The sequence below is a fragment of the Engystomops pustulosus genome, chromosome 2 (assembly GCF_040894005.1).
Source record: "Engystomops pustulosus chromosome 2, aEngPut4.maternal, whole genome shotgun sequence".
NCBI classification, from domain to species: domain Eukaryota; kingdom Metazoa; phylum Chordata; class Amphibia; order Anura; family Leptodactylidae; genus Engystomops; species Engystomops pustulosus.
The window spans coordinates 196,580,727-196,606,790 of record NC_092412.1 but is presented as its reverse complement, the minus strand read 5'-3'; the positions used below and the strand labels follow the sequence as shown (position 1 = coordinate 196,606,790).

Here is a 26,064-nt window from a genome sequence, read left to right as displayed (position 1 = left end):
GGTGTATTCTTGTGGTTTTTGATCTTCAGTAGCCCTATCCCTTTTTATGCTGCAATAGTCAGTAATGCATTTTAGTTTTTGCCCCTAGGTTAGCCATCAGAATATTAATGGCGACTAATCAAGGAGAAGCTTTTTCTTATGTGTATCTGACCTAAGGAAAAAAATGGTTAAATCTCAGAAATCCACAATAAAAATGAAAATTTTACAAACTGTGAGGGGTTTCTGGTGAAATGTATTTATGTGAACAGCTTTGAGTTTGCAGTGACATCTACAGGTCAAACCAAGTAGTGTACATCAATGCCGCTCACAACTACACTAAGTGACCATGAACAAATCTACTTCCCTAAATAATTATCACGGTAACACAGAGAACTGGATATCACCCACAGACACCATATAAAACAGCAGATGAGAAAGAAGATGGAACTGTTTGTGACTCCTCAGATATATACCCATTCAAGGGAGATGTTTCATAGAGATTTTTTTTAAAGGTGCCCACATCCGGTTTAGACAAAAGGTCTTAACCATTATCTAAAAATTATAATCTAGTTCCTTTCAAATAGAGGTAATACAATGTTTTGCTACTAATAACAAAAGCTATGTTCAAGTAGCACTTTGTTAAAATAACATACTACAGCCCTCCTGCACCACTGTCCCAGTCCTGGCTGCCCCAGCAGTAAAATGCCATGTGTAGGGGACACTACAAAGGCCTGTGAGGTACTGAAGTGATGTCCTGTCCTAATCCAAGCTGTCACAGAAGTACAGAAAAAAAAGGAAATATGTGGCTTTAAGGTGGGCGGAAAAGGAGAATTTTATTTACCTTATACATCAAAGCTGCTTTTAAATGTGCATTCCTGTGCTTTTAAATGTGCATTTAAATGTGACCTGTCACTGCTCCTAACACGTCTATTTTACTAAATACTATGGTAGCTGGACCATCCACAATGCTCCAGTGTCTATGTTGAGTTGGGAGGCACGTTGCCGCTAAAAGAGCACACGGTTTTGGAACGCGGCAGCTCAGCCTTCTGATTGGCTGTAGCAGTTATATGTCTTTCAATTCAACACAACAACTGGGAGAACTGCAGGAGGTCTAGTGCAGAATCATGTGCAGGGAAAGAAGGCTTTGTTGTGTTGCCGATGGACCGTCGAGTTATTTAAGGGATAAAACTATTATCTCAGACAAAAGATGACAAACTACTTATATACTTCTATAATATATAATAAAGGAACTGAAAAGATGATACAGAAGTGTTATTTCAGGATTAGGAGAGGTTCACTGGAGAGTTTCATTATTCCAGTTGATCTCCAATAACCGCTCATATAGAGAAATATCAAAAATTTAACCTCTAAGTTACATCTGCAAATGGGATATGAATTATAGAGGGAAGGTATAAGATAATGTGAATGTACTTGCGGTACAGTGCATAGAAGGGGGTTACTAGGTATGCGTCTGGCAGAACATAACCTTACTGCTTGTACGTTTTATCAAAGAAAAGTTACTAAGGAAACAAGAACTACTGCAGAGGCGCAGAAATCTAAGGCAGGAATATATCAGCATTCATGTCTAAGCTGTACCACACACACATATACAGTAGCATATACGGTACAATTATTTATTACTTTATTAAAAAGGTCACTACATATGGTATATAAGACTTCTTTATAAATACTACCAGTACACAAGCATTTGGATGACCAATGTTATCTATACAAGAACAGATGTTTCTTCCTAATAATTAGCTCATGTCAAATCCTTCCACATGTTCTATCCCCACCAGTTCTGTAGCTGTGACACCAGATCCATCATTCATGCTGCTGGTAACTACAGGCTTCAGGGGTCACGTTGTGCATGTAATTGTCATCACTGAGGCCGGCTATTGCCTGTAATGATCAGCTATTCTTCACTGGACGAAGATTGAACCAAGTATTACTATTATTATTCTTCATAATAGATAAAACAAGTGACAACTGGTTGTATCTATGCTCTTTGTAATAAGTAAAGTTTATAATTTATAAGTGTATAACCAATGCAGACACCTTCAGACTAGATAGAAACATGGTCAAGGGTGGATTAAAGAAGATCTGCAGATCAGATAACCTGATGGTAGATTCTTATACTCACCTCCCTGTCCATCCTGATCACCAAAAACCTTCTTTATCCTTTAGAACGGCCTGATTTCATAGAAATAAAAGGTTTATAAACTATGCAAATGAGCATGAGGCCCCCAATAAGTAATTTATGGAACCCCCCGGCCGATTGGCACGCACACACTAAGCTATTCTAGTGCTGTGTGTGATCATAGCAGAATGTAGTGAGATAATGCTATAATCGCACAGACAGCATGACAGCGGCCCTGGGCTGAATGAAATGTCGGGGCACTTTAATTACAGAATTTAAAAATTGTGTGTTAAAGTGGGGAAGAATTTATAAGGGTGCAAAGCACTGATATGCACATTTTAGATTCCATTTGCATAAAAAGTTTTGCGTAAATTGAGTTGTCACCGTCCCTACTTTAAGAAAGGGCAGTGTGGTGAGAGTTGGGAATGATTTACCTAACTCTTAAATCTGTTTACTAACCTCAAAGTGCACTACAATTGACTGCAGTCCTCTACTGAAGTCTATTGTAGCAAACCTGTGCGCCGAATTTATCAAGAGGCGTGTGCCTTGTAATATAATAGGCACATGCTGGTGTGTATCAAGATCAGGCTGCTTTCACAAAAACGTACATATACGGCCAGCGTACACATGGCTGGTGAGGTGAGCGCTCCTCACCACTCACCTTTCCATAGCAAGACATGGTGCCAGACCTTACAGGTAATAAAAAGCACGGTGACATTGTACTGTGACGTGCACAACGTACTGCTATGGCAACTGTATGCTAGTTGCCGTACCTCGTATCCTATCCCCTGGCAGTTGGCCTTATTCATGAGGGGGCCAGCCGACACACCCCCTCCACGCCCATGTCAGCGGGGACCTTTAATAATAGCCAGCGATACGGCCACAGAGGGGCTTATTCACAGTGTCAGACGAATATATATAACGCATCGCAGAGAGCTGGTAGCAATTGCACAATATAAGCCCTGCTAGAATATATTTATATTGTTAGAATAGGGCTTGGGGAGGATTATGGGGGACATATTTGGTTGGGGTCTTTTGGGGGGTTGATAGGTCCTCTTCAAACTGGACTCCTATTAAAGAGGGGCAGAAGGAAATGGACGGCATGTGAGTGACCATGTGATATTTCAGTTTATCTTTAATTTATGAAAAATATCTACATTTTGGCTGCAATGAAACAATGTGTGAAAAATTTTAAAAGGTCTGAATAGTTTTCATACCCAGTATATAATATGTACACACACACCTCTATCTATATATGTTCCCGTATAGAAACAAATAGTGGTTGCTAGAACAGGGAACACAGCGACTTTATGAGAAATATATCAACTCACCCTCATTAGCGGAAAATTTCACCAAAAGGACACGACTTGATGCAAGGGACACATAAGTAAATCCAAGCAGAAAGGTGTGGAAGGTGGATCTGGAGAACCATGATGGATTTATACAGGTATTGCACCTCATTGTAATCAGTATTAGCCCCGCATTTCCTATAAATAAATAAAGTAGTAATAGATGAATGAAGATCAGCTATGTGTATGGAAAGACATCATAATTATGCGGGCTGCACAGGCCATAGACTACAGTTTGTGGGTAAAACCATATAACATAATAAAAACAATATATATTGCAGAAGCCCCCCATTTATTGTAATACGTACCAACAACCCACATAGAATTGTAATAATACAGGATTTTCAAGATGCTAGAATATAATCACCTGTAGATATATTGAGAATTTATATATGAGCAAAGGCTACATGGTGATACAAGATACAGAAAGATGCAGTTGGCTTGGTGGATACCAGATGTGTGTTATATACCAGACATTCCCTATATATAGCGGAAAGAGCTTATGAGAGCAAATACTGGGAGAGAACATCAACATTAGATAAACAACATGAGCATAAAAACTGTTATAAAGGGAGCACGCTGACCACCTTCACCTCCCAAAATCCCCATTACTTGGGCCTCATTATAACAGTCATCTTATACAGTCCAAACACATTACTATGGCCATCCAGTACAATTCCATACTCCAGTATGGGCGACAGTCAGATGGGCGTAACTAAAGAAGATGCTGCATGTTTCCTAGTGGTGCCTGGAGCCATGCAGGGAATCTGATCACTACTGATGGTGTATGGCCACAAATAGAGACAAAATGTGTTCATTTTAGTTAGTATCTGGGGGATTAGAAGATAAGGAATGTAGCTGGAAGACATGGGCACATCCTGTGAACCCTGCACAAACAAAAATACCATGTATGATCACTTGATTTTTGTTTTTTCCAGAAATAATGTAATCTCCAGTAATTGAGCAACTTTTGATGTTTTGTAAATGGTACACCATGTCACTAAAAAATCATTTTTCAAAATAACAGTATTGTGTATTGCCAAGAAAAAGTATGTGTTTTTTCTATTTATGTGATTTATTTATTAAAATTACTATAAACTATTACTGGTATTTACTATTTACTATATACAGGCAGTCCACTACTTAAGAACACTTGACTTACATAGGACCCCTAGTTACAAACGGACCTCTGGATATTGGTAATTTACTGTACTTTAGTCCTAGGCTACAGTAAACAGCTATAACAGTTATCAATGGTGCCTGTAATTAAGATTTATTATTAATCCTGGTTCTTATGACAATCCAACATTTTTAAAATCCAATTGTCACAGAGAACAAAAAAATTTGGACTGGGCTTACAATGATAAAGTATACAGTTCCGACTTACATACAAACTCAACTTAAGAACAAACCTACAGACCCTATCTTGTATGTAACCCGGGGACTGCCTGTATTTAATATTTTCAACTGTTAGCCACTAGAAGGAGCTTCAGTTGCGTACTATACTGGATCAAATATAGAACATAAAAAGGCTTTATAAATAATACAAATGAGCCTAAGGGGTTCCGTGCTCCATAGTTGCCTCTCAGGTTCATTTGCATAATTTTAGAGCCTTTTTCGGGAAAAACAAGGGCAGAAGACGCTAAAAGAAGAAAGGATCCAGAGGGGGCACAGACCTGAAAGTAGGTGTACTTACTTTACTATAATTGATCTTGCTGGAAGATTTTCTTTAGTCTACAAGGATGGAAAGATACTACTTGGTTGAGAATGCAATTCAGAGGTATCAGTGGACTCCAAGTATACATTCCCAGACAATCAGACTATTGCCAACAACTAGTGAACATTGAAACACTGGTCACAAGCAAAAGAGTCCGTCTTTTCATTGGAGCTAAAAACACGACTCATCAGAGAAGGGAACCCCCTTTGGTGATGAACATTTGGAAGCTTGGGTGCCATTAACAGCAGTGAGCTCCAGAGCCCAATAAGCAATATGGTTGGCTGTGCATTCTTACAGTCCTCTGGTTCATTTGGGTTGCAAATGGTTCTCATTGATGGCATTAGGCTATAGCAATAGTCCACTCGCACCACACTATAACTACAGCAGGAGATAGGGTCAGCACACAATTGTTCCGATAAACGTGGAATGTTTATATGGCATATTCTCATGGCTGTATTTTTATAGTGCTTTTTATCCTGGTTGAATAAAGAACATTCCAGGTTTATCGGAACAAATGAGTGCTGACCCTATTTCCTTTTGTTACCTGTGTATAGAAGAGAGTGGAGGGCGTCTCCTGGAGTCGTGCACCTGGGGTTAGAGCGGATTCTTCTTTGGACTATATAACTACAGCAGCCCATAAACATTTCACAAACTCCACTGCTTAAAATAATTAACATGTGCTGAAGATCCTTCCCCCTGACCATATGCAACATATGTCCTAGGTCTGTTGGAACACTTTTAATCTTGAACTTATCTTGAACAAAGTTGGAAGATAAGTTCTTATTGAAACCTCGACACGTTTTGTGCTGGATTCAAATTGTTATTTCACAAACTGCCCCGTTTCTAAAATACTGCCATCTCCGATTCAATAATAATGACTTTTTTTAAAGCCTAAAACTGTGCATTTTCTTACGATAGCAATATTTATTCAACTCATAACTTATATAAACATATAGTTTGTATACTTCAATTCATTGGCTCCAGGTACCAGATGCCAGTGGTTGGATGCGGTCATAATAAGGATTCTCAACCCTGTATATTTCCCATGAAAACTTTTAATTGTATTTTGGAGTAAATAAGCCACGTGGCCTGACAACCCCCCCCCCCCGCAGTACGTGTCCTTACCCCCCTCCCCCGCAGTACGTGGCCTGACCCCCCTCCCCCGCAGTACGTGGCCTGACTCCCCGCCCCCGCAGTACGTGGCCTGACTCCCCGCCCCCGCAGTACGTGGCCTGACTCCCTGCCCCCGCAGTACGTGGCCTGACTCCCTGCCCCCGCAGTACGTGGCCTGACTCCCTGCCCCCGCAGTACGTGGCCTGACTCCCTGCCCCCGCAGTACGTGGCCTGACTCCCTGCCCCCGCAGTACGTGGCCTGACTCCCTGCCCCCGCAGTACGTGGCCTGACTCCCTGCCCCCGCAGTACGTGGCCTGACTCCCTGCCCCCGCAGTACGTGGCCTGACTCCCTGCCCCCGCAGTACGTGGCCTGACTCCCTGCCCCCGCAGTACGTGGCCTGACTCCCTGCCCCCGCAGTACGTGGCCTGACACCCCCCCCCCCCCGCAGTACGTGGCCTGCCGCTCCCCACCCCTCGCAGTACGTGGCATGTCGCCGCCCCCCCCCCCCCCCGCAGTACGTGGCCTGACTCGCCCCCCCCCCCCCTCCAGTACGTGCTTTGTGCAGAAAAACTTGGTTTATACTCAGGTATATATGGTAGATCTACAGCACAGAAAAGTCACTGGATGGGCTGTGTAGCAGCATGCATGTCATTGATAATTCTATAGACTCCAGTTCAATATCAAGACAAATGCTTGTTGATATCAGAATGAGCCACTGTATATTAGTAGAGCTGGATCTAGACGAATGGCGCACTCCCTACAAATGGAGAATAATATTGGAAAGTTGATGAATTTTTATTCAGATTGGTTCTTAAAAATACAATGCGTTTCGGGATGTGGAACCCATTTATCAAGTGTAAAATGATAGGGGTATTCCTATTATAGCAAATTGTTGTTATTGTTTGTATTTTAAAAAGTTATACAATTTTCCAATATACTTTCAGTATCAATGTATGGTTTTCTAGATCTCTGCTTGCTGTCATTCTAATTTTACTAACAGTGCATAGAAATCTTACCATGGTCATACAAGTTTGCGGCTCATAATAACCCACAGCTCTGATTACTCTCTATGACATATAGAGCCGTGCACCTGTGTGACCATTGTCAGATTTCTACGCACTGGAAGTAAACATAGAAGCCTTCCATAAATTGAAAGCAAGCAGAGATCTGGAAAACCGTGAGGAGTTGATACAGAACGTATATTGGAAAATTGTATAACTTTTTATGATAAATGCAATAACAATTTGCTGAAATGGGAATACCCGTTTAAGACTGATGCAGTGGTCCAGGTATTCCTATACCAAACCTTGATAAAGACACAATGGGGGTCATTTACTAAGGGCCCGAATCGCATTTTTACGGCGGGTTACCCGAATTTTTCCGTTTTGCGCCGATTTTCCCTGAATTGCCCCGGATTGTGGCGCATCGGCGCTGGCATGCACGCGACGGAAATCGGGGGACATGGTTGAACGAAAACCCGACGGATTTGGAAAAACCGCCGCATTAAAAAAAAAAAAAAAAAAGGCGCTGGACACGCGCTTACCTTCACCCAGCAACAGATCATGAACTCCGGCGGACCGCTGCTGCGCTGAAGTGCGCCGAGACACCTGGTGGACATCGGAGGAACTGCCTTAGTGAATCGCCGGAAGACCCGAATCCCCCGCAGAGAACGCACCGCTGGATCGCCAATGGACCAGGTAAGTAAATCTGCCCCAATGTGTTGAAACGTGTTGTATGGATTCATTCCTAAAAAAGAAGTGTCTATGTGTGGCCAGGCTCTGGACCAGTCCAGCAGCAGCACCAGTGAAGGGGGTGAAGTACGATATTGGATGTGGGGGCCGGGCGTGAAGGCACTTGTGTTCATGGACTTTTCTTTTCGTTAGAGCAATATTTGTCCCACTGCATCAGTCTTAATTTTACACTTCAGAAAGGGTGCACTTTCTTGCACTTTTTGGCTGTGTTTTCCATTTCAGGTTTACTGGCACAGTTTTTGTAGCCACACTCTAGTCACAGGGAGGTCGGCAGCCACAGTCTAGTCACGGGAGGGGAGGTTGTGGGGTGTCAGCGGCACAGTCACAGTCTAGTTTTGGGGGGGGGGGTCACCCGTGCCACGTGGGAACCAGTCCTCTAGTTCTAGAATTCCTACTGAAGTGAATGAGCCCAGAATGCAAGTAGTGCAGTAGATTGTTATGTGCAGAAGAAGAATGAAGAAATCAGGCAATACCTTTTTGAGGCTGAGTATATTTGATGGTGGGAAAATATGCAAAGTTTTCCGAGATGGGATATCGAAAACCACGCCTCTTTTAGCTACCTTTTATATTTGATATTGAGCTTTAGAGAATACTATTTATCTTCAGCACACATGATGTTATGCATGAAACAGAAAATTCACAGAATTTTACACACACTAAACAGTGATCATCAAAGTATATTTAAAAAAGAAAAAAAAAAAACTTTACAGAACAAATTAATAAATACAGGGACATCTTGTTTACAACAGGACGGTAATAAACACACTAAAAACCTGTGACGCGAGACAAGAGAGCCCTGGCTCTTATCGGCTTGTGGCCTCCAAGTCAGAGATGGTCTCTGTTGAGAGTAAAGCTGGTGCTTTAATTATTTGGTTGTCAGTCACTTTTGGTCTGTAGCCCAACTGGAGAAATTCAGACCTGAGCTCCAGGAGATGTTTTTCCAGGTCTGTCTTGTCTGAACAGATTGGGGCACCAAGATCGTGCACCCGAGTTCCTGCATCCGTCGCTTCTGCGCCAAGGTCCGCCGGAGTTCACCTGCTTCTTCCCGGTGCTTGTAAGTGCGTGTCTTGCGACACAAGTCTAAATGTTTAATCCCGCACGTTGTCCGAATCGACCGGGTTGTCTGACGGCCCACCCCCCAATTTCTGTCACGTGCAAGCCGTCAAATTTCCCGCGCAAAACGGACATCATCGGGAAACCCGACGAAAATGCGCTCTTAAGACCCTTAGTAAATGAGCCCCAGTATGTGTCAACAGTGTCCAACCACAGGCCTTTAAGTTGGGGAAACATGCCAGAGACTCCATCAGTGCATGAACTCCCACCGATTCGATATTAAAAATTAAGGGAAAGCTCTCCCAGTTGCTGCACATTTCTCCAGAGAGGACCACACTATGGAAGATTTGCAGATTACTATTTTAATGGGACATTTAAGCACATAAAGCAAAAGAAAAGAATGGTAGTAAAAATTAATGCAGAAATCCAACACCTTGCAAAGTGGTCTTAACATTCATGTCAGCTTCATGACCTCCTACCTCTGACCTGGAAGCCACAAGCAGATAAGAGCAAGGGCTCCCTTGTCCCACAGGTTTTTAGGCTGTTTATTGCCATACTGTGGTAAATAAGATGTCCCTGTATTTATCAATCTGTTGTGTTTTTTTAAATATCCTTTCATGATCACTGCAAAGTGTGTATAAAATGCTGTGAGTTTCATGCATAACATCATGTCTGACGAAGAGAACTAGTATTCTCAAAAGCTCACCATCAAATATACTCAGTTAGCCTCAAAAAAGTAACAAACCATCAATCATTTAAATATTGGATTCAAAATGTAAGAAATTCTTGTGAAAGGGACAAAATGTGTCCTGCTTCAGCTAGTGTTACTGTGACTTCAACAATAAAGACACACTGAGTTTTTGTGAGATTTACTTTGGATATTCACCATCTGCTGATCTCCTAATTTTCACTGATGTAATGATTATGATGGTCTGCTGGACAAATGGAACTGAAATACTTTACATAATTTATATATTTTATATAGTTTTGGAACATTTAAAATAAATGTATAAAGTATATAATATAATTTATATATTTATTTTAAATGTTCCAAAACTATTCAGTAATATGTTCTGACAGGCACTTTTTGTATTTTATAGCCTGGTAGATAGTGTGATGCTTGGTGTTATAGTTCTTGGCCAATACCAAGCAATGTGGTTCCATATGCTGCAGATGTTTGTACAATCAGGAGGCCGGGTCTATACTAATCACATCACAATAAAAAGTCATGTACCGGTTTATATAATAAATATGTGCCTCCAACTGCCTCATATAAATATGTATACAAATAATCATAATCCTCCTAGATATGTGACTGCAGTGGAAGTTTTCCTTCCTTCTTTAGTCTTTACAGACAGAGCAGGGCAAGAACACAACAAGTGGCCAAAAGTTTGGTACCATGGGAAGCACATTTAGTATTGTGGTGTCTATGAGTCAGCTGACAAGTGTGACCATGGCTGGGACCAGCTGTCACTAGTGCCACCATGTGTACCATATTATACCCAGGGAGAGCATATGACAGGCTGCGCTCGATTATTACCCCTTACCTGCCGGGTGACTACCATAGAGCTGGCACCGGGACAGGAGGGACACGTCAGCGACACTCTGCCCCACATCCCCCTGCACACCTCCAGACTACCAGGACTGTGCTGCTTCCGGGGTCTGACGTCATGCGTCCCAAGCCTCGCTCGCACCAGTGGTCGGGTGTGGAAATATAATTTGCATATTTAAAGGCATACGCTAGTGTAAATCCTGCAGCACATAAAATGAGAGTGGATTTTCTACACGGACACTTCTGAGACTATCCGCATCTTTCATGTTCAGTGTTAAGTCAAACAGAATAATGCAACATCCAAACACTATACTAACTAGTGTCCCCGCCCATATCTCCAAGCATGCGCAGTGGCTACTTCCGGGCGTGGCGCCCCCATGTGACCGGCATCGGGTAGAGGAGCAGGGCGGAGAGCTTCCCCACAGAGACCCTGCGAGCAGGTGAGGACTGTTGCTATGGCGATGAGCGCCCCTGGCTGCTAGCTGTCAGTAGTAACGCGGCCTGTGTTGTTCTGTGTGCAGCGCCCCTGTGCGGGGAGAGAGGAGCCATGCAGAGCGTCATCAACACGGTGAAGGGCAAGGCGCTGGAGGTGGCGGAGTACCTGACCCCGGTGCTGAAGGTATGCCCAGCCGGGGGTAAGAGGGGCACAAGCTGGGGAAAGTTATGCCTGATGCCATCTGTTATCACCTCCACCTAGACCTAATACACAGATCAGTCATGTAGTCCCTCTCCTGCAGTCACTCAGGAGGTGCCCACATGTGCCATGTCATGCCCATCTCAGACTGGTGGCTGTGTATGTCACAAGATGTCCGCACTCCCTGCCATCACTTTCTGTTTTACTTCCCTGTCTCCACTGCTGGGGGCGCTCTGGTTTTCAGCAATCCAGCTTTATCAACCCCCTGCCAACTCCCGGGTTCCAGGCTGTTTACGCTCCTTGATAGTTATTACTATTATCTGGTGGTTCTGTATTATTAGTCTGTGGATGTCGGACCTGTCTGTTCTGTCCATCCCAAATATAGATCACATCTACACTGGAGAATGCCAATATTGCCAGAAATCATGGATGCCAAAGACCTCTCCAGACCACCAGATTGGGGGGCACTTCAATAGAGCCTCTTCTACACTGACTTGTAGAGCAGGGGCCTAATTATTGGGGCACACAGAGAGGCATTATATATATCCCATTTGGTTACTAAGGACAGATGCACACTACAGTGAAAAGTGCCTATGTGCCACCCATTTTTAGAACAGGAGGCACACAGCTGCGCTACAAACAGAAGTTAAAGAGAACCTCTCAGTACAATTTGGGATACGAAACCACCCACAGGTCCTTATGGACCAGTGGTTTAGTGTCCCAAATTGCCCTTTAGCAAGTCCTTATGTGCCCACAAATAAAATGTTTACACTTCCCTCAGTCCCTGCAGTTGTGTAGTGAATCTGGCGTTATACACGCGGCTTCTCAGTGCATGGGCCCTGATTACGGCGCTTGCGCAATGATGTCAGGGTCTACAGCTCAGCCATCATTGAAGTAGTGTGTAAGTGCGGAGAGCGCTATAGATGGGTCTTTCTTCTCTTCAGACTTATCTCCAGGTAAGTAAAAAGTTTTTGGTTTTTTTTTACATACGTTCCTCAGAGGGACCTGCTTAAGGGCAATTTGGGACACTAAATCGTGAGTCCCCTGTGCTATGAGATGCTGTGTGCTGACAATGTGCTTAGATTATCAGGGAGTAGGGTTTATATACACTTTTATTTAGCTTCTTATCCTTTACTAGTATCTGACACACAGAAAGAGAGATGAGACTGTTCATAGATGATAAGAACCATGAGATGGATATAACACACAATTACATCCTCAGATATTTGCCTGGAATTTGTAGATTTAGTCTTCTCATGCTGCTGTTTGCCGGCAGGATGAGTCTGTGTGTGTGTGAGCTTGTCTTGCAATGCAGGGGGAGGGGCTGATGCAGTGAGGAGAAATCTGTCTTGTCCGACCCTAGACTTCCAATTTACGGTCAGACTTTTGATAAATCTGGACCATTGTGGGGGTTTTGTGTTTGTAATGACTTTTTTCTTTTTTGTATTTTTATACAGGAGTCAAAATTTAAAGAGACTGGTGTCATAACTCCTGAGGAGGTAAGTGGCTGCGCTAGACCAGTTACTGTTTTTTTTTTCATATGTACAAAATATAGAAATAATACACCATGAGAAAAGTGCTCTGTGCCTCTCTGAGTGACAGGCAGTGCTGTAAGCTGCTTCAGCCTTCTCATAGAATTATTTGTCCCAGTTCACATCTCCCTTAGGTCACGGTTATTGTCAGCCAAAACCAGGAGTGGCTAGAACAAGTGTAAATCCTTAGGCCCGTTCCACACTCGCAACGCGTGCTGTCCGGATCTCCCGGCCCGAACACTAAAAACATGCTCAGTTCCGGTTTTTGGCGCTCGGGCCGGGAGATGCAGGCAGCACGTGTCGCAAGTGTGATGCAAGTTCATTGCATCACACTCGCAAGTATGCAACGGGCCTTACAGAGGAAAGGTATAATGGAAAGACTTGCAGCTGTTTGTGTGTGTGTTTCACTGCTAATTTTGGCTCACAATAAGGCCTCATTTACAAGACTGAGTCGTCTGCCATCGCTTGCAGCCCCTCCATAGAACCATCTCTATAACTTGCGGAACGGCTGGTTAGCTTGTTCACATTGCGGTGAGACAAGGTGCATGCACAATAGAAATCAATGGTTCCATGAATTAGCTGCGGCCTCCCGCCGCTAGTTCAGGGCACACAAATCTGTCCTAGTCCATGAAGGCTAACTGAAAACCTAACATTGGAGATGTGAACTGTGCCTTAAATTAACAGTTCATTTTAATATGGTTATTGGTGGTTGTAAAACAGTCCATTAGATGGCTGCATTTCCCAGACAGACTGCAGTTCGACTGACCCGATCTTACTGTATCAGACGTTCATCTGAATTCAACTAAAAACTAACATTCTGCTCCGGTGAAAGGCAGTTCTACGGTTTTACAAAAGAAAATCACATCTTTGTTTTCTTCGTTTTTTCCTAGTTTCTGGCTGCCGGTGATCATCTGGTTCATCACTGTCCTACTTGGCAATGGCAAGTTGTTTTCTTTTTTGTAACTTGGCACAGTTAGATGACTTGTTCTTATCTGGATCATGTATCACTCCTGCACCAAGTCTGCATTTACTGTGGAGAGACTGGTTAAGGATAATTTACACCTTTATAGGAGTATTTACCCAGTAGTAAATCTGCAGCCACTCCTGTTGCAGTTTCATGCCATATATTTACTACAGCAAAGGGCAGAGCTCATCCTTCTCATTGAAAAAGTTTAATTTCACACCCAGAATCAGCGGCAGTATATTAACATGATGCAGTTTCTAAATTTGCCACAAAAATCAATATCTGAAATGCATGAATCCCATCCGCTCTTCCGCTGTATGTGGAATATCCACACAGGAAATCTGTGTATATTGTATTCTAGGGCATCCATTATTAAAGGGCCAATAGCGCAGACTTCCCACTGATCACACTGTCTTTGACACATAGAAAAGAGCTGAATGGGTGGTCGGTAGGGGGCAGCACTCTGACCACTGCCATCTTATATTGATATCTGATGGATAGGTCATCAATTTGAGGCAAAAAACTAAATCCAGTGTAAAATACCAGACAACCCCCCTATGATGAGCCCTGCAATGCCAATTTCTAAAATCGGCTTGTCCTTTGAGCTGCACACCATAGGACAAGTATTGATCCTGTGCTCCAAAGCATGCGATGGGACTTGCAGCACAGCTCTGAGGACGTGCAGGGGAATATTCCTGTAAAAAATTGCCATTGCATTACTCTGATGTGGTTTATTGTCCAAAGTGGATTCAAAGGGAATGTAAAAATGAAGAAAGCACTTAGGTTGAGTTCTACCCTGTAATCTGCAGCTATTAAATGGTGTTGGTCCTGGTCATAACTCCAGAGCAGAAAGACTATTTTCAGACCACAAATTCCTTGATGGGACTTACACACAATGGGACTTATTTACTAAGGGTCCGCGGCCACACTTTTGTCGATTTATTTTTTTCTACGTTTTTGGGAATTGCGCCATGTGACAGGTATTTAACTGGGGATTGTGTCGCACGTGACCGGATTGTGGCGCAGCTGCGCTGGCTTTCATGCGACAGAAATCGCGGGGTGGGCCGCCGGCGATCCAACGGATTCGGACTGAGCATGGGATTTAACTTTTAAATTGTGTAGCAAGATCAAGTACCAGGAAGAAGAAGGTGGACTGAATGCGGCACAGTGCATTCTGGTCAGGCAATGCACTTTCGGGGAACGCCTCAGGAAGGTTAAGTAAATGTTCCCCAATGTGTGTTGGCGCCTTTATTAAAAAAAAACTATTTCCACCTGCCTTTATTGTGTGGAGACCTGACCAAACTGGCCACTGCATGCTTAAAATGAATGTGTACTATGCCCTGTTACATTATGTTTAGCATTTTGACACTAAATAATATATCACAAGCGCATCTATATTGTAAATCTGATTTTAGTTGTTGGTAGCAGGATGTATCTGTTACTTTGGGGTCTTATAGGGTCTTTTTCATAACTTGTAGTAGTGTTCAGTACCATATTTTATATATCTTGAGAATCTAGCATATTTTGAATTGAATAAATTCCTATGCTGTTACTTTCATGTACAGGAATAGTAATTGCTCATAATATACACCTTTGTCTCTATACTCTAGGGCGGCTGGTGAAGAATTGAAAGTTAAACCTTACCTGCCCAGCGAGAAGCAGTTTCTTATGACAAAGAATGGTAAGAGTGGGGGAGGTATCCAACAAGGGCTTCATTCTGTTACTGTAAACCATCCTGGGAAATAGAAGCCACTGTCTTTGTATAGTAAGAGAGCTACAATGAGAGTGAATGTAACTTCTGAAGTGTCTTCTGAATAATTTAGTATTTGCTCACATTTATCACATTTTATGGAATCCTATATAAGCTGTGCAGTCAAATTACCAAAATGTTGAAATAATGTACATACTTTTTCATGTGAGAAAAGGTGAACATCTAGTGCAGTGATGGCAAACCTTTTAGAGACCGAGTGCCCAAACTACAACAAAGACCTGGTTATTTATCGCAAAGTGCCAACACAGAAATGTAATTTGTGATTTATACTCCCTTCTCTGTCACAGTTTTCATTGATACCAGCCCCTGAGGACACCAATAAAGCAGGAAATAGTCCCAGGTAGAGCTGTCACTTTAAAATTGCTCTGTGCACAGCAAGTCCTGGGCTGTCTGGTGTCTTCTCTGGTGATGGCCTGAGTGCCCACAGAAAGGGCTCTGAGTGCCACCTCTGGCACCAGTGACATAGGTTAGCCATCACTGATCTAGTGTCTATTAAAAAGGAAACCATTGGTGAAGATTGGCACCATGTAGGCAGGCTGGGAAAAATCCTTGGTATGTCTGTGAGACGGCATTGGCAAAGTGTATAATCTCATCTACACTGCCCCGTGATGTACAAAGGAAATTCCAGTAAATTCTCTACAACTCTACATGTCCGTTACTGGCTGTTATGGATAGCCAGAATCCAGTCTTCTTTGTCAGATATTTTATTTACGGGTTTACAGGAAATCTAACATCAAAATTGGGCATGATAATCCAGGGCCACTCATAGATCCATGACTGTGGTATTCTTCTTATTTGTTATCCATGTCCTCCTTCCTTCTCAAATCAACTGTTATAATTATGCTAAACCTGTGCACAGTGTGCTGAAACGTCCTCTGCTACAGTGAGGCTACATCTGGCTGGGGGAGGTGCTGAGGGGGAGTGCTCCAGCAAAGTGTAACAGCCTGTGAACACAGAGCACAGAATGGCTCTGGTAACACCCCTAGGGCCCTTCTAGCTCATTAGCATAATTATAAAAGTTGATTTTAGAAGGAAGGAGGCAATGCATAACAAATATAAGAAGATTACTGCAGTCACAGCACCTGGATCTATGAGTAAGTGTGCCTGGTTTATCATGCTTCATTTTGATGTTAGATTTCCTTCACTTAACAAGGAAGTGATATGAGTGTCTCATTTCTCAATACATTGACATTTCCTCTTCCCTCAGTACCCTGCTACAAGAGATGTAAGCAGATGGAGTATTCCGATGAACAGGAAGCCATTATAGAAGAGGATGATGGAGATGGTGGCTGGGTAGACACATTTCATCATGCAGGTATAGTTTGTTTCTTGGGTTAGGATGTGTGTTCTTCTTGTCATCTGTTTTATTTAGGGATTCAAAATGGTGCAATTCACTCATCAATACAATGATGGATTTTTCCCAGTCTTCTTTAAATTCGATTCACATGGGTGAAAATAATGAAGCTGGCAAATCTTCTTCAATAATTGCCAAATGCTTACCACTTTACCTCTCAGTTCTCCCATACAGCTTGTTCTGGTTATCATTTTGGATAGGGGAACAAACCACAGCCAGACAATTCTGGGGGTGGCCTTGCTACATATTAGAATGCAATCTGCCCTATGTATAAGATGGTCGCCGTCTAGCCCAAAATTGTGTGTGGACATCTTATCATTTTTGGGAAGGGTTCCAAACATTGTTAGCTTAGTCCTGTTTTTATTCAACATGTGTACTGTATGTATTTTATTTCTCTCTTAAATCCTTTTATTCCCCCTAGTGTGTCAGAATTCCTCTGATATTCCTCCTGAACATTTATAAATTAAGAGTTTGTGTTCTCTTTGTCAGGTGGGAGAGAGACGCCCAAAAATTGTGATCACCAGTCATGCACTTGTGCTTTGTTTGCCTGTTGGGTTCACTGACTTCCTGTTGGACCCCGAGTGATTTGACCCTTATCCCGTATACTGTGGGTACAGGAAACAATAATTGTCTTTGGGGGAGGATCTTAATTTTGAAAATTATAGACAAAGGGATATTTCTATAGGGTTTAGCAATTTTAACAATTTAAAAGCATGTCAGTCAGCAATGGCTACATTCCACGAGATTGCACTCCCCTGGGCGTAGGTAGTAGCTTGATATTTTAGGGGGTATGTTAACCCTCTACATATATAATTATTAATATCGGCAGCAAATGGTTTATGGTTTTGGAATTATTTGTTAAACAAAATGTCTTGGTACCTTAAAAAATTCTTACATGAAAGTCAGGGGTGCACATGCATTCCTAGTGAATGTTTTGATGGAAATCAGAATTGTGCTGCTTTGAAAATTCTATGTTGTGTTCTTCATTATTTTTCATTGGGTCTCATGCACATATCTGGGTGCTCGACGTGGCCGGAACCATAGAAAGCCGAGCGATCGCCACTCCGTAACCGGGTGCCATAGACCTGTAAACTGTGCAGCCAAATCTAGGCCACCAATACCGTTGTGTGCAAGAGACCTCAATTCATTGCCTCTGACTTCACATATCCAAATAAATTCTGTGTCTGTTAGGTGTGAACAGTGTTACCGAGGCTGTGAAAGAAATAACCCTTGAGACGCAGGTAAGCTTAATTGGAATGCATTTTCAGATCATATTGAGTGTGTGGTTTTTTTTTTTTTTGGTTTTTTTTTCTCCATAAATGGTACTATATTCAGCAGTTCTCACTCTGGACACTTAGAATAAACTAGCCCAAGTGTTAGAACAGCCCATTGATTTGAATTGGCACTGGGTAATGCTTAATGGCCACTTACTGTTCTAGAAACTTAGCATATATCGGTGTATCCTCAAGAACACAGAGCAGAGTACTGATTTCTGCAAAGTTTGCTTAAGGGTTTGATATGCTGCAGGAAAGTTAAACATGGACTACCACCTAAAACAGTGATGGCTAACCTATGGCACTGGTGCCAGAGGTGGCACTCGGAGGGCACTCAGGCCATCACCAGAGAGGACTCTAGGTATCTTCCTGCAGTCCCAGACAGCCCAGGACTTGCTGTGCACAGAGCTATTTTAAAGTGACAGCTCTACCTGGGACTATTTTCTGCTTTCTTGGTGTCCTCAGAGTGCTGGTATCAATGAAAACTGTGACAGAGAAGGGAGTATAAATCACAAATTAAATTTCTGTGTTGGCACTTTGCGATAAATAAGTGGGTCTTTGGTGTAGTTTGGGCACTCAGTCTCTAAAAGGTTCTCCATCACTGACCTACAGGCTTCCCAATGTATAACTCCTGGTGGGTCAGACACTTTCAGCAACCCTTTTAAAAGGAATCTACTGTCCTGAACAAGCCTATTAAACCAGCTCCAATGGTAAAATCTTGTTGCCATCCTGATTGTGGATCTGTGCTTGAAATTACTTTATAGGGTCACCTTTCTCATAAATATCAAATTTTAAAAATCTATAAATTAGAATCAAGTGCTTCTGGGAGTGTCACCAGAGCTGGCCGGTGACGTAGTAAGCGGCAAGAACGCGGCAGCAGGTGTGTACTTGGCACTTGAAGCTAATTTACATATTTATACAACTCGATTTTTAAAGAGAAAGGAGATTCTAAAAAGTAATTTTAAAGCAGCGATCCAGCATCAGGGTGGCAATTGGATTTTGCCATTGGAGCTGGATAATAGGTACGTTTGACACAGTATATTTCCTTTAAGCAATACAAAAACATACTTTATTTTATGCGTTTTATTTATTTATTTTTTTATACAAGGATTCTGGAAAAGCAGCCAGTAATGCAACCTGTGATGAGGATGATGATGAGGAAGAGGGAGAAGCAGAAGATATGGAAGGTGAAATGGGATTGGACTTTTAAACTGTATATGAATAAAATTGTTTATATAGATGTATGAACATGTAGTTCTTTGGTTTTTCAGAATATGAAGAAAAAGGGCTGTTTGATGCTGATGATGTAAGTGCAGTTTGGTCAAATATGAGTTCTTTTTAATCCTGTGATACTCTCATTGCCTGGAATTCAGCTAACAGCAAACTCATTCAACTTGTCAGAAACAGAACTGTGATGCCACATTAACATGATGTCGAGATACATAGGGTCAAGTTTACCTTGGCAGACTGAGCACCAGACCACTTTTTGCAAACCTGATTAGTTTGACGATGTTGTTTTGTGGGGGGAAAAAGAGACTCCTTGCATCATATATCCCTATGATGCTCCGAAACTCTTTTGGGCCTGTGTTTGGTCCCAAATTCGACCAATGCACGGTTCTGGATTTGCAGACCTACCACAGCCGTTTGTCTCTGGACGAAATTTGCTTCTGTGACTGGTCCTCAGGTCGGGCAGATTCAAAAATAGAAATTGGCTTCTTCTCATTGCGCCAATGTCACCAAAATATCCCCTCTGGTCTGTTTTAAATTGCTTATTTCCTCTTGATGAGGACTAATGGTTTTAGCCTCAGTTAAAGGAGAAGTGCTATTTACTGTAGAACTGAAATGGGATTTAAAGAACCCATCGGCCATTGCTGTTATCCATTTACCATCAAGTTAACATTGGATGGCGCCTGGCATTAAAGGGGTTGTCCAGTGAAATCTGTTCCTGCACACACACGTGCACGGCTCTTTATAGCACACAGCTCTGATTACTCTCTGTGATACTAAGGAGCCCTGCACCTGTGTGACATCACATGACCATAGAGAGATTTTTTTTTTCCAGTGGAAGTAAACAGAAAAGCTTTCTATAGCAGGACAGCAAGCAGAGATCTGTGAGGAATTGATATTGAAATTATATTGGAAAATTGTAGAACTTTTCCTTACACAAACCATATCAATTATTTGCTGAAAGTAGAAAACCCCTTTAAGTTCAACTGGTTTGGGACTCTTGACCTAAGCTACATGAAGGTATTTTAACGGTTTAGGATCCTTTTATCCTGCTGGCCAAAATTCAAAAAGCAGTAATTAGATATTGCAAGGTGTATTATAGAACTGCCTTATGTAAAGGTGTCGCTAACATAATGGCTTTTTTTTTCTTGATAACACAAAGGCAACTGTGGACACTGCCAAAATTGTAGAAGCAAGCAAACCAAAAGCCGAAGGTGCTGAAGATTCCATTTTACAGACTAGAACTTACGACCTTTACATCACATATGACAAGTATTACCAAACTCCAAGACTTTGGTTATTTGGGTATGATGAGGTATGTAAGTCATAAGTAGCTTTACTTTGCCAAGAGTTCTCTTTTATATTTACAGCTATTTGTGCATAACCCACAACTTGTAGATATTCTTTATTATGCAGTGATAGTCACCCTTATATATAAGGGTTTAATCATAGTACCATCAAGTTACACCCTTTATAACCACTTGCTTCTACTGTACTACCTTTTCACATGGGAGAATACCTTCTCTATGGTAGCAGCATAAAATCTGAGCTGGTAGTTACCTCTTTAGATGGTAGCTCACTTGCGGAGGTTAGTATCTATATTATATGTCACTATGATTCAGGGTCTCCCATCCACTGCACTTTGCTTTGTCCGCTGGATTTGACCAGCAGACAGTGTTATTTCCATGAAAAGTACACACACCCTCTGTGGACCTGGGGAGGAGTGATGAACAACGTACATATTTTTAAAAACATATTTTAAAAAAAAATGTAATGGAAAAAAAAGGACAATTGACCATAAAATCGTTTTTTTCACATTTGTCTGCTAACTCTATAAACAAAACATTTAATTATTGAAACTATGCTATCAAGTTGCATGTCATGAAAAAAACCAAAGCAAGCTTCTTATGATACTTCAAGCTTTTCCAAAGACATTTAAAGAAGAGCATAACCAGACTGAAAAATATGGCATGGACATTCAGGCCCCAATGACCCTTAGAATCTACCATCAGAATCCTTCATGAGAAACCAGGGAAACTTACTCATAGATCCAGGCACCGGGACTGTGGTAATTTTCTTATATTTGTTATCCATCTTTCCTTCAGGCTTATTAGCATAATTTTTTAAGGTTTATTTTAGAAGAAAATAGGCCAAGGATAACAAATTGCCACAGTGACTAAAAGCTATGTACCATATACACTCGAGTATAAGCCGTGGCCTGTAATTTAACCTCCGAAAACTGGGAAAACCTGTTGACTCAAGTATAAGACTAGGGTGGGAAATGCATTGGTCACAGCCTCCCCAGTATATAGCCAGCCCGCCCTGTGTAGTATATAACCTGCCAGCCAGCCTCCTGTATGGCCAGCACAAAAAAAAACCCATAAATGTAGTACTTGCCTTCCGGCGCCCTTGGCAGCTCCTCCTCTGTCTTCATGTGCGCGGGTGAAGGCTCCAGGTCCGCGACTGCTTTGTGAGGAGGAACTGCCTGGGGCATCAGAATGGTGTGTGCTCCGTTTATTTATTTTTTATATACCAGAGTATAAGCCGAGTGGGGAATTTTCAGCACAAAATTGTGCTGAAAACCTTGGCTTATACTCGAGTATATACCATAATCCCAAAATGGTGGCAATAAAAATGTAACCTGGTAAAAACAAGCCCTCATACTGATATGATGACTGAAACGTCATGGCTTTTGGAAGTGGAGGGCGAAACGAACAAGCATAAAATGCTTTGCCCTTTATGCCCAAAACAGAGCGGACACTAAGGGGTCAATATACTGTGGTGTTTTGGTGAGTTTCTGTTAATGAATAAAAGCCAATTTTATTAAGTATTTTGTGGGTCTATAACTGCTGTGATCATAATGAAAATATGAAATACAATGTATAAAGGATCATGACTCTGCTATATACGTGATGTGCCCTTCTGAACCGTGTACTGTAAAATAAAGAAGTTTCTTTCTGAGAAAGAACATGAAAAATTACTTTTGCGCTTGTTGTTTTACAATTGTTGCACAAGAATAAGTTGCTCAAGTTGTAAAGGCCTCATTGCATCACATGGGGTGCATGGTTTCTGCACACTACTAGCCTCAGTGTGGTGTGTGAGATGTCATAAAGCCCAAGGAAAAGGGAAGTCCAGGGAATAAGTGACTTCTTCTTCTGTAATAATGCAGCCGTGTACAATGTGCTTATCAACTCCGTCGTGGCCAGTGATATTTAGGACACTGACCAGATCACAAAGGGGCCAGGGTAGCCCCCTAAGGCTCATTAGCATAATTTTAAATGTAGAAGGCCACCACAATCACAGTGCCTGGATCAATAAGTAAATCAGGTTCATTTATCTCTCACTTGTCAGTGGAGTAGGAGTTCTGAAAACTTGATTTCCAGAAAATGCTATAAGGGAACCTGTCATTAAATTTTTCACCATTAAACCTAATGACAGGTTCTCTCCAACTTCTTACTCTTCTTCTCATTCAGTTTTCATTATAATAATCCAGTGTGCATATCTTTATTAAATTAATTTTTAGCCGGCCCCTTGCCAGGAGACTCACCGAGTCACAAGGGGCGGGTTACCTCTAACGTCAGTCTTTATCATTACCCTACCTTCAGGAATCCTGCACATGACGGGGTGCGGGAGAGGAGGAGGGGGTGAGCGCTCCTCTCCATAGAAAATATGGAGAGGCCGTTGATACGGTCAAAGATGGAGCAGGCTGTTACTTTTTTGCGGCCGTACATCCGTCCCCCTGACGGTCGTGTGAAAGAGCCCTTAGTGTTTATGTGAAAAGCATTGTCTTGAAATTTATACAGATGACGCCTATATTGGGTTTTCTGGGCCACCCACTAACTATGCGTTGGAGCACAGTATTATATTTTACATTATTCATCCTTTTCTCTAAGCCTATCAGAGGAGTAGAAGAAATGGAAGCTTATGCCGTCTCTGTCTTGTTACTCGGCAGAGACTGGGCTCCTAATGGAGGCTGGAAGGTCTTTCTCCTGGGTGTAAAACAATATTTGTTAATTGGACCTTTAGATGATGATGATTATTGCAGATTGATATTTATTCATATTGAATACGGTATATATTCCCCTTACAAGAATTGTAATTTACATCTTTTAATAAACTTTCAGCAACGTCAGCCATTGACTGTAGAAAACATGTACGAAGACATTAGCCAAGATCATGTGAAGAAAACTGTGACCATTGAGAATCACCCTCACTTACCACCACCCCCTATGTGCTCAGTACATCCATGCAGGTAGGCCGCTTTTTTGGATAGCGTTTGATAAAGCCTAATGGTATGGATTGAATTTGTAGGTAGTCTTTCGTTTCTTTATCTCAGCATGAACATTATGATTGTCATTCACAATGACAAAAAGGCGAACTATGATGCATCTACGTAGATTTGTTTCAGGATGTGATGGAGGGAAAAATACATAGTACTATTATGTTCTGCAGAGGTCTAATAAATCTGAGGCAGGAAACAAAGTCCTAGGAAAATTAGAAATTTGTATTCTTATTTTGTTATTGCAATTTCTGGCTAAATCTGATTTTTTTTTTTTCTTTCCAGGCATGCAGAAGTTATGAAGAAAATCATTGAGACTGTTGCGGAAGGTGGAGGAGAGTTGGGAGTCCACATGTATCCTTTATTTCTATTAAATATAGTCCTTATTGTTTTCTTTGACATTGTGACACTGTAAAGCAAGTTAGAAAGATATACAAATAGTATAAAAGTTTAGGCCAAGTACATTTATAGTTCACATAAGAATCACAAGATTTCTAATTTGGCTTGTATAGGGTAGTTCTAGACTTTTAGTAGCGGGCCATTTGTAGCCCTGACCCCTTTTTTGGACAGTGCTGCTCCAGTTACAAAATTGATCCAGTCAACAAAACATTATGTACAATATTTGGACTTCTGTACTAAACCATTAAAGGCCTCCGACACGTGAATGTGTATAGGACCATACACACTGTCATTACTCTAGGGCCCTGTACATGAGCCGAGTGCCTGGGCCACACATAGAGCAGATGCTCTTCCTTCCCGTCTTTGCTACCTGGGCAGTGTTTGTCACAGTAGGGTCAGGGCTCAGACACGGGTAACGCATCGGCTTCAAACAGAGAATCATGTTCTCATGTTTGTGGTCTACAAGCAGCACACATTCATGTGCATGAAGTCTGCAAAAGAAGAACATCTTTCACTACTTCAGCAATCCAAAGGTGCATTTCCCACTTAATGGGAATTTGTCAGGAAAAAATTACCCTTTTTATTAAAGCAAGTTTGTGTTATGTATCTGTTATATATAGACTTATTTAAAGTGGTTGTCTGGGGTTAAAAAAAGAGCAATGGCATTCTCCCACAGGGTCATCCCTCACTATCAGGTCTCTGTGTGTTTACAGAGGCCAGCAGTGTTGCCCCAACCATATCCGCACACTTGCTACAACAGGCAATAGCAGGTGCATGGCATTGGTTTGGGCAACCCCTTCCCGTTGCGGTGAGTAATAGTACAGCAGGGGCGGCAGTGATTTGCATCATACTTCTGGCAACAGCTCACAAGCGGAGCCGGTGCAAGAAGCTTCGGGAGTCAGCTGTATATTAAACCCGTGGATCGGAGTCAACCCATTGGATGCGGTGGTCAAGCATGACCAAGTATTTGAGTGCAGTGATTTGGAATTGAACAAGTGATAAGAGCATTGCTTGATCAAGTCCAAGTTTAGAAAAACTGTTAAAAAAAAAAACAACACATTTTTATAATAGATAAAAAGTCTGTGAAACACCTCCTTTCCATATAAATACCTAAAAAGGTATAAAAATGCAAAATAAAAAATCCACATATTTGGTATCGTCCTGTCCGTTAAAATCTCTAAAATAAACATGAAACATAATTGGAGCTATACAGCGAATGCTGTAAAAATAAAAACTTGGCGAAAAAGGTGTCACAAAAAACAATCCCAAAAATCACCTGGGTATGTTAAAGGATTCCAAAGTTATAAACTTAGATGCAAAATGGTCAATTCATTAACTGGTTAATTAAAGAAGGAAAGGCTTTGCTCAAAGTTTCTTGCATTCAATGTTAGGGTGAATGAAGCAGGGGTCACAAATGTACCACAACTCCGTTTAGGTGCGCCTGCAGACCTTCATGTCTTGTGGGGGGTTCGGTGGTCATACACAGTGATAATACACTTTTGCCCTGTCCGGTGCATGTGGAATAAAACCTGAAGAAGGACATTGTTTACAGTTAATAACAACCACTACTGATAGATTGTAAAGTAAAGGCTGTCCCCTACTTAAAGGGGTTGTCCGAGAGTTCTGGAAAAAATACTGAAGGTGGCCGGGAGAGGGCTGCTTAAAAAAATAAAGTCCTACTTGCCCTCCGGTATCCAGCGTTTTTATATGTTTTGTATTAAGCTCCTTAACATGATCTTACCAGGTACCTTCTTATTTTTCTAAAATTTGTACAGGCTGTCATTCCCACTATAGAATATGATTACACACGGCATTTTACAATGTAACTGCTTCTATCAGCAACACTCATTAAAGCTCCAATTTTTAATGACAGAAACCTCAATTATATCTTGTTTTTTTCCATACATCCAAATCTGCAACATTTCTGTAATGTATAATATGCTTCTTTGATTAAATTTCTGCAGTTAAACATTG

At 41.8% G+C, this 26,064-nt stretch overlaps 2 protein-coding genes across 5 annotated transcripts in view; one reads left to right on the top strand and one right to left on the bottom strand.

The window, feature by feature from the left end:
* The window catches only part of SLC35A5 (solute carrier family 35 member A5), a 23,737-nt gene extending 12,612 nt beyond the window's left edge, over positions 1–11,125 (bottom strand). The window contains exons 1-3 of one of the 4 annotated variants that reach the window (XM_072137750.1): positions 10,974–11,125; positions 5,165–5,221; positions 3,451–3,606 (exon numbers count right to left, since the gene is read on the bottom strand). In XM_072137750.1, the coding sequence (XP_071993851.1) occupies positions 3,451–3,580 (130 nt within the window). In that variant the 5' untranslated portion in view covers positions 3,581–3,606; positions 5,165–5,221; positions 10,974–11,125. Of the gene's footprint in view, positions 1–3,450; positions 3,607–5,164; positions 5,222–10,651; positions 10,908–10,973 lie in introns of those variants that run through there. The other 3 variants (XM_072137749.1, XM_072137747.1, XM_072137748.1) reach the window with 3 other exon arrangements.
* ATG3 (autophagy related 3) lies at positions 10,953–26,064 on the top strand. The gene is made up of 13 exons (XM_072137751.1): positions 10,953–11,096; positions 11,178–11,275; positions 12,748–12,789; positions 13,713–13,762; positions 15,397–15,467; positions 16,765–16,872; positions 18,103–18,152; positions 19,294–19,372; positions 19,457–19,491; positions 20,575–20,727; positions 23,537–23,664; positions 23,977–24,045; positions 25,835–26,064. Exons 2-13 carry the CDS (start codon positions 11,204–11,206, stop codon positions 25,914–25,916), a joined length of 939 nt encoding a protein of 312 aa, XP_071993852.1. The 5' UTR covers positions 10,953–11,096; positions 11,178–11,203; the 3' UTR covers positions 25,917–26,064.